The 16814-nt window shown below is 35.9% G+C and overlaps 2 protein-coding genes across 2 annotated transcripts; both read right to left on the bottom strand.

Moving 5' to 3' along the window:
* Positions 1 to 4521: 4521 nt before the first annotated feature.
* On the bottom strand, positions 4522 to 5095 carry LOC116181698. The gene has a single exon (XM_031502106.1). The coding sequence runs from the start codon at positions 5048 to 5050 to the stop codon at positions 4586 to 4588; it is 465 nt and encodes a 154-aa protein (XP_031357966.1). The 5' UTR covers positions 5051 to 5095; the 3' UTR covers positions 4522 to 4585.
* Positions 5096 to 9523: 4428 nt separating this feature from the next.
* Positions 9524 to 14852, bottom strand: LOC116181697 (zinc finger protein ZIC 4-like). Its single transcript, XM_031502105.1, has 2 exons — positions 14768 to 14852; positions 9524 to 10854 (listed from the first exon to the last, which is right to left on the bottom strand). The coding sequence occupies exons 1-2, from the start codon at positions 14835 to 14837 to the stop codon at positions 10448 to 10450; spliced, it is 477 nt and encodes a 158-aa protein (XP_031357965.1). The 5' UTR covers positions 14838 to 14852; the 3' UTR covers positions 9524 to 10447.
* Between the last annotated feature and the right edge of the window lie 1962 nt (positions 14853 to 16814).

The following is a 16814-nucleotide window of genomic DNA, read 5'->3' as shown; positions in this document are numbered from 1 at the left end:
CGATGTTTTGTAACAAGTAAGTACCTACTTCTCGCGGAAAAGAAAATAAAAAGCTTTTTAAGGAATATTTCTCGAAACTACCTTCTTGCTACGTAATGTAATGTGCTTTTATCAACCAAACATCGCTCGAGTTTTCCGCTTTTCAAACGAACGGAGGTTTTTATTGAATTGCGTTTTGCAGTTATAAAACGTATACGTTAATGACGTAACGTACATCAAAAAAAGTAAGTATTTGATTTTGCCATTTCACTTTTTTGTAAGCAAATACTTTTAGTGAAAGTGTGTAAGGGAATGTAACTAAATGAAAACGAAAAAAGACAAACATTTTCACACATTCGTCGAGGAGAAAGTCGCGTTCGAAATAAACTCGATTCCGTTGGCGAAAAGTGGAACTTTTACCAAAGTTTTAATCAAAACGGAAGCAGCGCTTAATAAAAAGTCGATTGAAATTAAATTAAATCGCAATTATTTAGTATTTTTTACTTACGTCATTCGTTACATTAACGCGTAGACGTACTTGGGGTCTGGGACATTAGATCAATGTTAAAGGGTTTTAGACTGGCAATTTGCAAACCGATGATTAAATTTACTTCACACTAATGATTCTTCATCCCCTAAATTTTTACTAACTCCGTCTCAAAAGCATATGTAATTGAAAGTGCTAAACGTTGTGTTGATCCTCTGCATGATCAATAACACCTACCTATAAGTGTAATTTATTCCAAGACAAAACTCACTCTCTCGACAAGGATTTCTCTTAAACCTCTACCATTGGCGCTTTTAAAATTACTTGAACATTTAACATACACAAAATGATAAAGAGATGCAAGGAAACGTTTACGTTATCAGTTCCGAAACAAATCCTTACAATCAAGTTAAGACCCAATATTAAAATATAGGTAAACCTTTAACCCTTTAATGTAAAAACAATCCCTTATGCAGATTTCTTAGGGCCACTTTCATTAATTTATTTGAGGCCTTACATTAAACATTATACAAACGTCGGAATGTATAACAAAAATTCAAAATTCAAATTTTTTGTGTCCTCTCTGTTTCGTTCTCCTCGTCATCGTCACTTCATTAACTTTCTTTTGCTTTTAGCGCATTTCTAAAAAATTTTAAAAAATGCGCTATTGTGGCCACTTTGTCCGTCCGTACGACTGTGTTGCTACTAGGGTTTTTCTACTTTGTTCGCTTGGATGAAAAAATAATTTGTTCGTTATTTTTTTGCACTTTTTTGAAAATTTCGTTTATAACTCGAAAAGTACGTATCCTACAGAAAATTTTACTCTTTTCTTTTCTAAAGAGCATTAAATTATGCGTCGAATGGCGTTTGAAACATTGAAGTTGAATTCCTCGTGCCCTCTTGTCACACGGCTTCCGGTTCCTGCTTCTTTTTCAGCCTTTACAATGTTAGACTCCTTCGTGTAGACACCTTTGCGACACAGATTTCTGAGTCACCACGTATGATGCCCATCATTTCTCCTCCTACTGGCCTCAATGAACGTTCGAAGTGACTTTTCCTTCAATGTCCCTCTATCCGCGCCCTCTTGCACAACATTCCCGCACATAAAACAAGTTACACCCGCCATTGTTTGCCTGTTGTCTTCAAATTACATGACCAGTGAACAATTCTGGAACAGAAAAAATCAGAAACTTAGTGAAAAGTTCTGAATAGGTAGGTACATGAAGTGATTAAAGTTTGTCCTCAGTTAGTTAAAATTATTTGAGTTTAAATTCAGTAGATTACGTTCAGTTTTGCTTGAACAAAGGGAAGAGAGTGAGAAGTTTTGAGTTCAGGCAAAGTTTCCGGCGTTGGACTGCCTTAGCGGAAATTTGGCGCTAAGGTTTAAAAATTATATCTCAGCACTGGAGTGAGCGAATTGCAAATTTCAAAAAGCATCTGATTAACAATTACAGTTTAATCCTAGGACATTTTTCAATCAATGCAGTCGTTTTCGACCTACGGGCGTTAGAAGTTGAGGATTGTCAACTTTTGAGCTAAGTTTGTAAAAATCGCCCATCTTTGACGGGTGATTGCGGCTGAACGTCTAAACTTATTTCAATGCTTCAAACGCCATTACATGCATAATTTAATGCTCTTTAGAAAAGAAGAGCGTAAAATTTTCTGTAGGATAAGTACTTTTCGAGTTATAAGCGAAATGTTCAAAAAAGTGCAAAAATTTTGCGCTTTTTAGGCTCTCAAATCTGACGCACCACCTACAAACCGTCGCAAACTCATATACTCGTACATGTTATTCAGGGCCCCTTAAAGGGGTTAAAACGATTTCCAACTCTCGAGCAATTTTTAGGTTCTAGAGCACTAATTTGACTGGGCATTACTTTAACATTCATAATCTCTATTAACTATTCCGTCACTTTCAATAACTACAACTGCTAGTAGTCTTTTTTGTGTTTGACTAGATCTCAAGTAGTTCTTTATTATTGAGAGAATAAATTGTTCCAGATAGTATTACGGTAATATTATTTCCCAAATTCGGTTTTTTGCCGCCCTAAAAAAGTGCCGCTATGGTCCCAGGCCCCCATGGCTACATGGTAAATCCGGTCCTGCCTATGTGATTCGTTATGGTGACGATACTTTTATTTTTTTATTTATTTACTTTATTTATTTATTTTATTTATTTATTTATTTATTTATTGTCCCTCTTACTCTAGGCCCTCAACAGGCTTACGCCCAATTACAAAGTGACCCGCATATTGCTTTTTAGAGGTGCCCCTGTAGAAGGTCTTAAATTGTTCTATACTATTCCAGTATTTACCTTACGAATTGGGAAAACTGCAGGAAAACCTAATTCGAAGTAGCCGGCAAAATGCTCGAAACTGATCTAAGGAAATTCCCATCTCTGCCACAGACGAAAAATTCACCTCAACCCAGGTTCGAACACCCGACCTCCGGTTTTGCAGTTCAACGCTCTACCACTGAGCTACAAAGCCGATACTTGCACCGAGGAAGGAATTTTTCCACGTTTATTACTCTAAAAGTTATAGTAAAAAATCTATTTTTTTCATGTACCATCATATAGGACTGGGTGGCCAACTAAGAATGCAAGGTGCTGTATCCGAGAACCTATCCATCGTAGAGGCTTGCGGTAAAAAAGTTATTACTAAAACGGCCACGAGCAAAACCTGGAAAATATTTTTAAGTTTCTGAAATGTCCGCTAGGGGGCGTAACTGCAATCTGGAATCTAAAAAAGTGATGTTTCTATGAATCCCGCTACATTAACCTAACAAAAAGATGTCCGGTCTTTGGAGTCGACGATAATCTGAACCTTTTTTGTTTGACAATTTTTCCTGTATCTCTAAAAATGAAGTGCTGAGGGGTATTCAAAGGTTTCCGTAAAGAACACCCTGTATATTAGAAACGACTGAGCCGATTTTGTCAAACTCGGGTTAATTGAAAAGAGCTGTTCTCCAGCTGCAAACATTATACTATTTGAAGTTTTGTTAGTTTCACATATCACCGCTTGAGAGCTTTTTTCCACATTCCGACAGAAATGGTTAATTTTCTCAAAAAAATTAAATGCATTGGTTCAATTTGTTTTATGAGAAAGTAGCTAAATGATGCCTAAACAAGCTCGCGAAAACAGCATCTTGATATCTTGAGATATATTATATGACATAGATCCTGACATAGATAGATTCGAGCATTTACGGCGGCATTAAAAGCTTCCTTTTTTAAATCGATCCACCTTAGGGCCACAAATTATATAATAAAACTAATTCCGGAAAAATTAGTTTAAAAAAATAAAATTTTGAGGGTATAAAATTTTCTTTGGCCTAAATTTTAGGTTAGGAACAAGATATCGAGATGCGGTTTAGGCATCAGTTAGCTACTTTTTCATGAAAAAAAAATCGAACCAATGCATTTAATTTTTTTGAGAAAATTAACCACTACTGTCGGAATGTCGAAAAAAGCCCTCATGCGGCGATATGTGAAACTAACAAAACTTATATTATAATATTTATAGCCGAAGAATAACTCTTTTCAATTAACCCGAGTTTGTTAAAATCGGCTCAGTCGTTTCTAATATGCAGGGTGTTCTTCACGGAAACCTTTGAATACCCCCCACCACTTCATTTTTAGAGATACAGGAAAAATTGTCAAACAAAAAAGGTTCAGATTATCGTCGCCTTCAAAGACCGGTCATTTTGTTGTTAGGTTAATATAGCGGAATTCCAAGAATTATCACTTTTTTAAATTCCAGTAAAGTCACTAGATATAGATATACAGTGCCACCAAGCTCAGAAAGTCCCTGACAGGGCGTGTCCGAGGGCGCTAGAAATTTAGGCCGTACATTCTGATGCAAAATTTGATTTTTCGTAAAATATAAATAAGTAGGCCACGCGCTATATGAGTTGCATAACATCAGGGGGAAACATTAAAATCATTTATTTATACTTGGATTTACAAAAACGTAAACACATTTAAAATTGTTAGATTTTTAACACAATTTTGAATTCTGATGCATTTCTGGTGTGTAAATATGGACAGTTATTGAAACAATCATATTGAAATTAATAACACTCACATTGACTAAATTAACACACAACCTTTAACTTTTTTCATTCATTATCATCACTTGACAACTCATCCTCATCAGAACTCCCGGTGTTCACAACAAATTCTACGCTCTCAATAAATTCCTCTGTTAAATAATCAGCTTCCCACATTTGTTCTGCAATATGTTTCACATGAATGCAATGCTTTTCCCATTCCTGTTGCGTAATTTCAGCACAAGCATTTTTTACCAATTGAACAATATTACTATTACTTTGCCCGACATTATTCATTGCTACTTTCCTCTTCATAGTACTCCAAATTAGCTCGATTGGATTAAGCTCACAGTGATATGGTGGCAATCGTACAACGGTGTGTTGATGTTGTTTGAGTAGTTCGTCTACATAATATGTCTTGCTGTGAGAAATGTTCTTTACTAACATTAACAACTCGGCCTTCCGCATGTCATCTGTCGTACTAATGTTGTTTGATTCTAACCAAGATCGTATCACCTCCTTACGATTATTCATTGTTGGCGGCTTATTTATTTGAACACTATGGTAGGGTGCGTTATCCATAACCACAATAATTGAGTTTGCTGGTAAATTTGGTATCAGCTGCTTCTCTAACCACTGCATAAAGTTAGTATGATTCATATCATCGTGATAATCCCCCGATTTACTGTGCGACTTAAATATCAACAAACCATCCTCTACAAAACCAGAACGACCACCAGCATGGACTATGATGTACCTCTGGCCAGCCCTATTGGATTTATAAACTCCCGATACTTCATCTGATTGCCAGCATTTACTCACTCCATACGATGGGTGGATATAGGTTTCGTCCAAGTATATAATGGGTCTCTTATCACCTTCACGTTGTTCATTTTCTCTTAATGTTCTTAAGTAACGAGAACGCCATGCTACGATGTCACTTCTTTCCATTAACAACCTACGTTTGTCATGACACTTCTTGTATCGAAAACCAAGTTTCCACAATTGCTTGCGAAGAGTTTCCCTTCCACCTGTATAGTTGATCTTCTCTTGCATTTTTTCTACGAGCACATTCAAAGTTGGTACCTTACGTTCAACTGTATATATTTCTTGGACAGTTCTTCGTAAAATACACTGATCAGCTTCATCAAAATCGATCTTGTTTGTTGGCTCCACGTGACGTTTTTTCTTAGGAGATTTTAACTTGGAGGGCCCAGCTTCATCCGATTCTTTGCGAATTTGTTTTATAAAACTAACTGACTTCCCAACTGCAGCGGCAGCTAACTCGGTTGCCTTTTCTAAAGGGAAACTCCAACGGGCAACGACCTGCATCTTTTTGTCGATCAAAGAATTCGACCACTTTACGGATTATATTACGAGCTTCAGAGTGAACAAGTTTCCTCTCCAAACTCATGAGTTAGGACTTCTGTAACAAGTTTTACCTCAATTAGCACTCTAAGATTCATGTAAGGTTAGGTACAGTTTTACATTTAAAAACACTTTAAGGGAATTACATACCTTATCAGATCGTAGATCCAAGCTATATGCGTCTTGAAAAAGACGAGTTTGTATAAACTGGAGACGGAAAACGTAAAATAAAGCAAATACAAGAAGCAAATAACGTGAAGCGCAAACTGTCAGAACGGAATAATTAATAATTATGGCGCGGAATGTACCGCGTCGTTTTGCAGGCTTTCTATTGGCCAGCCTGAATTATTTCAAAATTAGTTCGCATATTTTCCGGGGCTTTTCTGAGCTTGGTGGCACGTGTATTTGGCTTCGTAAAGAAATGTTCAGAATCGCCATCATGTTCATCTTCTGCATTTTTTCAGTCGTCATTAGAAAACTCCATCTTGGACATTGAAGTTGATAACACTAGGTACATTACTGGAAGAGTGAGTTGATCTACTTTGCGATCGAAAAGTTTAATTGCACTTGCACACGATGTGAACAGCTTCTCAGAAAACCACATCAAACCTTAATGACGCCAAGGAACCATTAATTTTACACAAATCCTTTGAAATTAGGAAAAAAACGCTGTGTATCGGCCATGTCTGTTAAATTGTTGCTAAGAACTTTAAATTTTGTAAATGGTCTTTGTAATACTATTAAGAGTAGTTCAAACAAAAATGTACAGAATCAAAAATTAAACGAATGAAACGTCATAAATTTGCATGCGTTCATATGTCGTCCCATTCGACGTCATCATTAGTACATGCATTGCAATGTGTTTAATAAGTTGCCTATTTAACGCAAATATTCGCTACAGTAAGCGGCTGCCATTTTTCCCTATCTCTCCGTTTGTCTATAGTGTATAAAGTCAATGCTATTACTCTATATTTTTATTATTACCATCAAATTGTCATTTTTGAACACCGAGATGTATAACAAAGACTATAAGGTAGAAATATTAACATGGTATCAGGGTGGTAACAGTTTAAGAACTGACCCCCCCCCCCTTCCCCTACTTTTTTGACAGAAATGCACGATTATTAATTTATTTTTGATTTGCACGATAATTACTAACCTAAATGTAATGCTATTTGCTATTGTTGGAAAGCATTTTTTCAGAGCTTTCCAACGGCGTATCACACATGGGGGGTCACTATTTAAGATTTAAAAGTTGGAGTGGCTGGGGCGCAGGGGGTTGGAGGGGGTGCGTCGCCAACTATGTTATTGTGATTCCCCCTTCGAATTACCGAAACGGATTTGGAATTTTTAAAATATCTCGTTTATTTACTAAGACATGGGGGATGGTAAGTTTTCAAATTATCACCCTGTATATGAACTTTTTCCAGCTTCTCGCGCTTTCGCGCCGCCCCCTCTACCACTACTGACCTATTGCATTGGTGTGGGGGATCCTTTAAGGTCCACTCAAACCGACGCGGGAATGTGAGAACGGCAGCGGGATGGACGCAGAATATCTTTGTACAGCGGGATGTGCAAGTATAACGGATGGAAAGCGCTGCATCAGTGTATTGATACTTGCATATCCCGCTGTACATAATATAATAGACCGCGTCCGTCTCGCTCCCGTTCCCGCATTCCTGCGTTGTTTTGAGGGTGTACCGTCCACAAGTGCTACATTTCGTTGAGGCGTCCAGCGTTCGCGGCCCGCGGCAACGTCCAGTCATGACACACTGCTACATTGGTCGCCTGGAAGACGCAGTGGACCGCCGTCGACGCCGGGTCGTTCACGAACTCATCAACATCATAAAATCATTTTCATTAGCCAATTGTAGCAGTGTGTCACGGCTGGACGTTGTGGCGGGCCGCGTACGCTGGACGCTCCAACGAAATCCATAAGGCAGAAGATTTCTCAACCACAAGCACGATCTCTTGTGTTACTGCGTAAATGGGGCCTCTTACTGCTTTATTTCATGCTTCTGAGAACCTCAAAATTTAAACAAACTCTATCCTATTTAGAAATGTTATACATAAAGTGTGTCCAGGTAGAACGCACTATAGGGAAACGGTAATGTATTTTTTCGCCAAGGACCCACGAGGCCTTTCAAATGAGCGTGCAACGTACCTACTACTTACTCCAATCTGTTTATAGAATCAGGCAAGCGCAAACGTACATGAACGCTAACGTCAACGGACTCATGGATCCTTCGCAAAAAATACATTAATTCTGTTTGTCTACATAGAACTACAAATATGACATCGAAAATTCCCAATATATGGCTTGCGGTACAAAACAGGGTGTGTCGATTCTATAGATCGCTTTGACATTTGGCAACAGTATCCAATTTACAAAAATTCAAGTTCCATACTCGAGTTTTGTGCCTATATAAACACCGATTTGCGGACATTTTACTTTTTCCTGAAGAAGAATGCCTCCAAATCGCATGGAATGCTTGTAGAAGCTTATGAATAGGATGCTCTTGGGCTTACACAATGTTGTGAGTGGTTCAAAACATTTTAAAGTGGAGATTTTGACGTGAAAAACGAGAAACTCAGTTAGAAGACGTCGAATTGCAAACATTCCTGGATGAAACGCAACAACAACTTGCAGAACAATTAAATGTGACCTAAAAAACCATTTCCAATCGTTTGATAGCCATGGGAAAGATTCTGAAGGTCAGAAGATCAGTTCCACATTAAATCACGGAACGGCAAGAAGAAAACCCAACAATCACTGTGATATGCGGTACCAATATTTTAGAAGTTGGTTTGTGCCCTATGCAAAGTATGGAACCCTAAGAGGCACCAATGCCACCAACGGTCGACACCGTTCCGGTTTCATGCTTTTAGTGACAGTGCTTACTTTGTAGAGCACCTTTAATCGCCTACACAGCCAATGAGGCATCACAATATGCTATGAATAAAGCAAAATTTATTCAAAAATAATTTTATTACCATCCAAAGCATACGCACCCACATTTCAAAGACAAAATATGCAAGGCGATCATATCTTAATAAATATTTATCTTTCATCATCCAAACTCAAATTAATTTTTTAAATAAACCCTAAAGTGTTGTTTTATATTAGTAGATGATATAACTATAATTTGTGTGTACAAATTTGCCATAAACAATTTTAATGATCAGATTTCGCCTGAATGGAATTCCTGTTTTAATATGTATGAGAAAATATGATTTAATTAAACGGACACCACCAAGTTGAGATCTAGAAATTAGATACAATCTCACTTTCTTAATTTTAACATGTATTTTTTAACGAAATAGGTTTACTTAAAAAAAAGTGAAGTTGAAGTGGGTATAGTAAGGAAGGAATGCTTAACTAGAAAGGGATTCCTCATTCTTCTCCTACAAAAAAAATACACTAGAAAAAATGTTATTAATATCGTTTAAAATCCAGCACACATTCTTAAGATTTTAAACACATGAAAAAATGTCTAGAATGAGACAGCTAAAAAGTAAGAAACAAGTTCCTTCATAAATATTCACATTCGACCCACTATAAATCTGAAAGCAAAAATATGCGGCTATTAAAAAAGACAACATATTAATTCGATAAATATAATTTTTTTTATTCGTGAAAACATATAATACACTGCAGTATACATATACATACATATAAGTATTATACAATACGCTTTTTTCTACAACTTTATATTAAAATTTTTATATCACACAATGTATAACATATGATCAGTGCTCTTTCGGATTTGCTCAAAGGCATTTTACCTAGATTAAGAATGAACGTGATTGTAGTAGAGGAAAAATCTCCAGTTCTTACAAATACATTAATAACAAGACTATTTTCAAATCGACTTGAAATATAACCGTCGGCGATGGTATGCCTCAACAGGTATTTACAAATTTTTATTTTGGATAACACAACAGTCCAAGGTTGGAGATGTTTCTCACCGGATTGTATTATTAATGAACCAAAACAGGCAACAACTTAGCTCATTTTTAATCATAAAAACCAACAACCATAACTTATTTATCATAATAATTTGTGAACCCTGTAGTTGACAAGTCTCGTTTGTATACCTTTTCTTTCTATTTTATTTGAATTTTAAATCTCGCCTTATGTAACCGTTTTGTAGAAGAGAAATATTTTTGATTTAGTATGAACCTGTCGCTAATTAGAATACTGATCTGTTAAAAAAATTTATGTACAGTCGATAGCACAAGAGATCCCTGATAGTTATCGTAGTAGAGCAGCTTCATAAAAAGAGTTTGTACAACGTATATTACAGGAAGCAGGAATTGGTAGAGGCACAAAATGAGTTATATTAGTGTATACTAATTGGATGGCAGCGCCAGTGTTATACTAAAATTACGCTCTATAACTGCCGCTGTCATCCGATTTACATAAACCAACATAAGGACATTTAAAATCAAACACATAATTATTGCAAAGCAATTCGCATATAAGTACACGTTTTCTTCTTTAAAATTTTTTAAGTTCAAAAATTGCACGGAACGTTTAAATTATTTAGAGATGGTCTAATGTTAGTATGCGGCGGCGGCACCATGGTGTACATGTCCGAAGTGTCCCAGACCTCCCAGTGGGTCGGTAGGTGTCGGTGTCGGCTGGCACACATACCATTCACTAAGAGCAGTACTACACGGCACTTGTGGTCCAATTTGCGGACTAGTCGCGACCGATATACTTCCCGCCGAGGAGGAATTTGATTCCTCGCCGTCACTGTCGTAGTGCGGCGGCGATCTTCCCGAACAACCGTGCACTTTCATGTGTTTTCGCAGGGAGGAAGGATGCGTGTAGGATTTATCACAGCCCGAAACTCGACAATTGTAAGGTTTATCGGAGGTATGCACGTGAGAGTGTTTCTTTCGGTCCGAGGAATTCGCGAATCGTCGATCACAGCCTTCGTATTCACATTTGAACGGTTTCTCGCCTGAAACATGAAGCACAAATTAGTGAAAGGTACCTAATAAAACAATTCTATTATAAGATGATTGATTAGTACCAACTTAATGTGTGAAAAGTGATCTGGGGAAACAAGGAATAACATGCCTCGGTACTTTTAATGGGGTTAACAGAACAAGGCAGTATCACAGCTTGTAGTACCATGAAATAATTTATATTGTTATAAACATTTTTCGCAATTACAACATTAATTATTAGTTATGAATCGTATTTTTTCCTATTATTCTAAGGCATGAAAGATCAAATAAATTAAGTACTGCTGTAACGACACGTATAATCTTAGTTTGCGTAATTTTTATTTGTTGGATCGCTCCAAAGATGGTTCGTTTTTTGTGTTTAATTTCCTTGTCTTGAGAGTTTAAGTGTTATGTGTTATTTCTATATAAAATGAACATGTGCTAAAATTAATGGGTTTGGATAAGAACAATTTTTACGTTTTGTTATAAAAACAATTCTGGAAGACGCTTGGATGTTCTCAATTTTGACGTCATAGACTAGAGGATTGAATTTATTAAGTTCAATCCTTGGTTCAATCACAATTACTTTACGTTTGAATCAGAGTTTTTGAAGTTTACGTCCTCAATTATAAAGCCAGCGTCTACATTCAAGAATAAAAAAACCGCATACCGTGAAAATCATAAACGTGATTTAAAAGTAAGTGAGTAAGTTTTTCAATACATTCGTGTGCGGTGTTTGATGAACATTAAATTTGTTGTGGGTAGATTTAATTTAGGTGGTGTTGGGGAACGTGAGTGAAAGTGTTTGTTTTTAGAAATTTTGTCACTTGTGTTTACGAACCCAGTAAATTTTGAATCTGTTGTCAATTTAGGCAAGCCGAGTAATTTTAATTTGAAAAAGTGAAGTGTGAAAACAAAGCGATTATGTGTTCTTTTTTAATCTAGTTAGTGTGACCTTTTGAAGTGCAGAATAGTGGGGTAGTAGTGTAGATCATACCGGGCAAGCATGCGAGTTAAGCAACAGTATTGAACAATTATCTCGACAGTAACAAAAAGGGGCGCCGGTTTGTACTCTGTATATTCCTCAGAAAAGCGTTTTAAATAGACAAATATGTTTTCTATTTATCACTTATAATATGAAATAGATTTTTGTAAATCAATTATACTAAATGTTAATAACAAATTGGAAAACATAATTTCAGTTTCAATGTCAATTTTGTTAGTATAATATTTTTTTTACTTAGTACAATATCAAAAAGTTTTTAACCTTAGATATCTATGACAGAGTCATTTTCAGTCGCCAAACAATCATACGTTCGCTTTTTAGTTGACATTTATTTATTATTGATATGTGAAGTGGTTCAGCAGGAAAATGTACCTGTAACTGCAAAAGTATTACCTATTTACTTTCCCTCGTCAAAATTTTACAGGATACATATATTAAGATTAGGGGGAACCCCTTCAGGAACTGCTATATCAATATGCCAAAGAAAACCGAAAATAATACAGGACCAGAACTTATTTCGTAAATCTGATATGATGTGTCACATTCGGAAGACAAATTTTGAGACTTGCGAACACAGTCCCCAAACAATGCATTTTAGACTTTTATCTTTTGCAAATCAAGATTTGATAGGAGAAATAAATATACAAAGGAAAGTTGATTCTTTGTTTTTTCTGTTAATGAAATGCATAAAGAAATTGATGGGAGAGGGGGGAGTGTAACAGGAGATTTTTAATAGGGTCGATTTTTTTAAATTTTTGTAGCGGTCTTTTGCAATTTTAACTTTATTTTAAATCAATAATTTTCCAATGAATTAAGCGCATTTTGTAAGTAGAACTACAGGATGCGTAATGGAAATAAGGTAAAATTAGTCGGATGTTGACTGTCAACCTTTTGCGGAGTTGTAGGAGGGATCAGTGAAGTCGAAGAGAAAAAAGGAATAATTACGTGTTGAGCAACGATAGAGCTCGTTTGGTTATTAAGAGCTCGGGATTTTAAATAGCCTCGAAGCGTTATCAAAGGTTGGTTCCCGTACTGGTAATTAATAATTAATAATAAAAACGGGTTGTCATAAACGTTGCCCGAACAGTGTGCATTATGGAAAGTACCCCAGTCGCGAATACTGTTGGTTTCAACAGGATGGTGAGACCGCGCACAACACCCTAATCGTGCCATAATACTTATCGAACATATTTTTCATTTTCCGGCAAATTTGTCAGATAAACTCGATGTTGAAAATGAAACTGGTCTACAGTCTTTTGTTTTTGAGTTATAAGCCAAAGTTGCAATATTCGATTTTTGAAGTTATGGTAAATGTGTTTATTACAAAACATCGTATGTTATGATTGTTGCATAATCTGACGTTTTCAAAGTATGTATACGAGGTCAGGTAAAAAAGTTTTTTAAATGGATTCAATTCAAAAAGATTAAAAATAAATTAAAAATTCAAAAATTTTGTGAAATTTTTGTTGTATTTTGTTGAATGTTTCTTTAGTACCATAAACCATTTCAATTAGGTGCATCACTACTCAGTTTACTCCCGATACTACGCCACCTTAATTTTCAAAGAGTAAGTAAAAAGAATGTTATTGTTGTTAACTTTTTATGATGATCAGAATGTCAACTGTATTGTATATTCATATCTCGATTCATACTTTAAGTACGTTGCTACCAAACTTAGAAGTAAATTGAAAATCTCTTCCCAATTTTTTCTATGCCCCATTTGCGTATAATGGTCGTTTAGAAATGATTGACATTAGTAATTTCTTCTGGTAAAGAATAGGTCAGATGTGTTTGGTAATATAAATACCTAACAACAATAACCGGTCAGTTATATTTACGGTCTTCTAAACACAAGGGCTGGATATGAAACACGACTCTGCTGGTCTAATAGAATACCTGTTCAGAAATAACATGCAATTTAATGCATTAGATTATGAGCGAGACAAATTAAAGGTTTGCATTTTTGAAAAAGTATCCCCTTCAAAATTTACATATAACCCATTTGTAGATATCACGCAAACACATGTAAAAGGATGTTTACAGGAGGTCATCAAAATGTAGTTGACGGACACAGGTTTCAGGTAAAACGACATAAATATAAAACACTTGGCCGAGATCTTCAAATGTCAAGTCAATGCCCACTTCACAGAAAAAAACTGTAGTAAATTTTCTTTTATATATTTTTGTTGGAGTCCGAACCGCAACCGTCGAGCTCCATTATTCACAAATTTGGGAAAAGAATTCGGTGATGCGGACGAAATGTGATAAACGACCGCTTTCTTTCTTTTTGATGGGGACCCTTACTCGTAAACTTACCCACTTCTCGCATTTTAAGCGCATTTTTAGTTTTAAATTAGTTTGGTCGTCTGCCTTTTTTCAAAAACTACTTCTATAAACTTTTATGCGCCAACCGAATCTAACGCGTTCGTTATTTTATCTTTTATCCAGGTGTCGGTTGACTTAAAGGGTGTTTAAGGAGCATTATTCTATTAATGGTTTTCTATCAGGCTCTTATCTTTAAACATGCAGTGTCGGGACATTTTAATATTGATAGGGAGGTGAGGAAGCGGATGTAAAAATTGAAATTCAAATTGCCCGTTCCAGTTACCTTCTTTTTCGCGTGCTACTTTGTATGAAATCGTAAATTACCGGGAGACATTTTTAGGGGAACTTTTGCAGCAACTAATTAATATATTTCAAATTTATTTGACGACCTATTTCGTATATTCCAACCAATCTTTATAATATAATCCCTATCACATTCAAAGCACCATCAATTTAACGTGTGCCGAATTCACAATGGGGCTCGTTATTCCCATACTTCTTTTATTATCCAAATGTCTAAAGAATCATTTGTCATTATTATATTCTAAAGAATTGTGGCTATCGATAGATTTTTTGCAGATTCACAAGTTTACGCTCAAAATATCTTTCATTCTCGCTGGCCCAAGCCCTACGATAGGTTTTATATAGCCCAAAATCGATCATATACGTGTCTGCTGTTTGAAGGTTTACGTCGACGTCACGACAGATTATTAATCATGTACTGACGTAGATTATTTATTACTCGAAGCAGGTATATATTTAAGACTGTAAGAAACTGGTTGTAGCTTAAAAATGCCGAAACCATTGCGTTCGGTAATTCGAAATGTTTTAAATCTTTAAATCGTGCTATGACTACCTACACCTAACGCCTGTCATGAGCGATCTATATATCTTTACTAAGTCAGCCCCGGGATTATTATAAATCAGTTTGTATTTAAAAGGGATCTTTTAGTTCAATAAATAGCAGCTTATCTTAAATCAAACAACGATATAACACATTATGGATTATAAAGGACTTTTAAAGAAGTATTTGGCGTTAGAGGTTTTATAGAAGCAAAAAACGTAAGCCAATTACGTTCCTGTAAGTTAATTTCGTTAAGCCAGACGTCCAATCTGTCAACGTTCATGTAATGGAGAATCGGGTTTTAATTTGAATTTTGCGCTTACAATATTATAATAGTAAACGTTCATTTTAAACAAGGGTGTATAATAGTGGACGTAGATCTGCCTTTAATGCAACATTGAAACTGCAAATGTCGCTATACTTCCATTGTTAAAAAGGCCCTCTAGATTTGATTTTACAAGTATAATCTATTTGACCGTTTTCTTAATGTGACATTCGATTTATCGCTACATAATATTTGTGATTGCATGATGCTTGGTTATTTATATCACAAAGTGATTGTCACAGCAGTTCAACCAAAAAGAAAGTAGTGGTGGATTATCTATTAATATACAATACGTTACCTCCTAGAGCTCAAAAAGGGTTGGAAGCTGCATATTGTGTTTGAAATCTCGAGCGGCAACTGATGGAAATGTTTTTAAAAGGGACAGTAAACGGTAAATGTAAAATTAAAGATAAAGAGTATTAAGAGAATAGAACGAAATGCATTGGTTGGCCTCATAAGGCCTAACCTAAGGAATGGGAGTGGAGTGCACTTTTAGGAGCTCCTATTTTGGCCAGAAGTAGGTCAGGCATGCTCTCGGTCAATCTGTGAATAAATGGCTGTGTCAAATTGCTAAATTTTTTTTACTAAAGTTGCTGTGTCGACGGTAATAGGTAGTGACTTGTTACTTTGTGGAAATGCACGACTACACACTGTGTCCAAGATAAGGGTGCCTATGATGGGTATTTCGAAAACCATAGAAGATACGAAGATGACCAAATTATGGAAAATGTGTGCAATCAGCGTAATTATTATTCCTTAAAAAGAAAACCAGAAAATTCCGAACACTTCCAAAGATATGCAAGAAAAACCCAAATATGCGGATTTTGTTTTTGTTTTTCTGATGTTATTTGAACAGATAAAAAAATACTTTCTCATTGCCACTATTGGAACTCTAGTAGACACCGTTGAGAGATTTTCAATACAACGTCTCGTTTCAGAGAAATCATCAGCAACCTGATTTTTTATATGACTCATAAAAAAGTGTATACTGCATTGAGTAGTATTTTTTATTAGGAACACAACGAGGTACGGCACACCAAAAAAAGAAAGGTTGGGAACTGTTTACTTCAACAAGATAGTGCACCAGCGCACAACACCCTAGTCGTGCCAAAGGACCAAGCGGACAAATTTCGTGGAAAATGGAAAATATCTCCGATAGGTATTCGGGCGATGTGCGCCGGTGCACCATTTTGTTGAAACTAACAGCTTTCGTTTTTTTTGGGTTCCGTACATCGTTGTATTCGTAATAAAAAATGGTACTAAATCTAAATACAGTATGCACTTTTCTTACGGGCCATATAAAAAAATAAAGTCGATGATTTCTTCGAAACGAAACATTGTATTCAAAATCTCTTGGTGTCTTGTAGAGCTCAAAAAGTGGCAATGAGAAAGTGTTTTTTTAATTTTTTTGTATCTGTTCAAATAACATAAAAAAATAAATGTGTAAACAAATCCAGCAAACGAGCTCCTG

This window comes from Photinus pyralis, unplaced genomic scaffold (assembly GCF_008802855.1).
Source record: "Photinus pyralis isolate 1611_PpyrPB1 unplaced genomic scaffold, Ppyr1.3 Ppyr1.4_unclustered_Scaffold1709, whole genome shotgun sequence".
Classification (NCBI taxonomy): domain Eukaryota; kingdom Metazoa; phylum Arthropoda; class Insecta; order Coleoptera; family Lampyridae; genus Photinus; species Photinus pyralis.
Note: the sequence above shows the minus strand (reverse complement) of the source record. Positions and strands in the feature narration are given on the sequence as shown.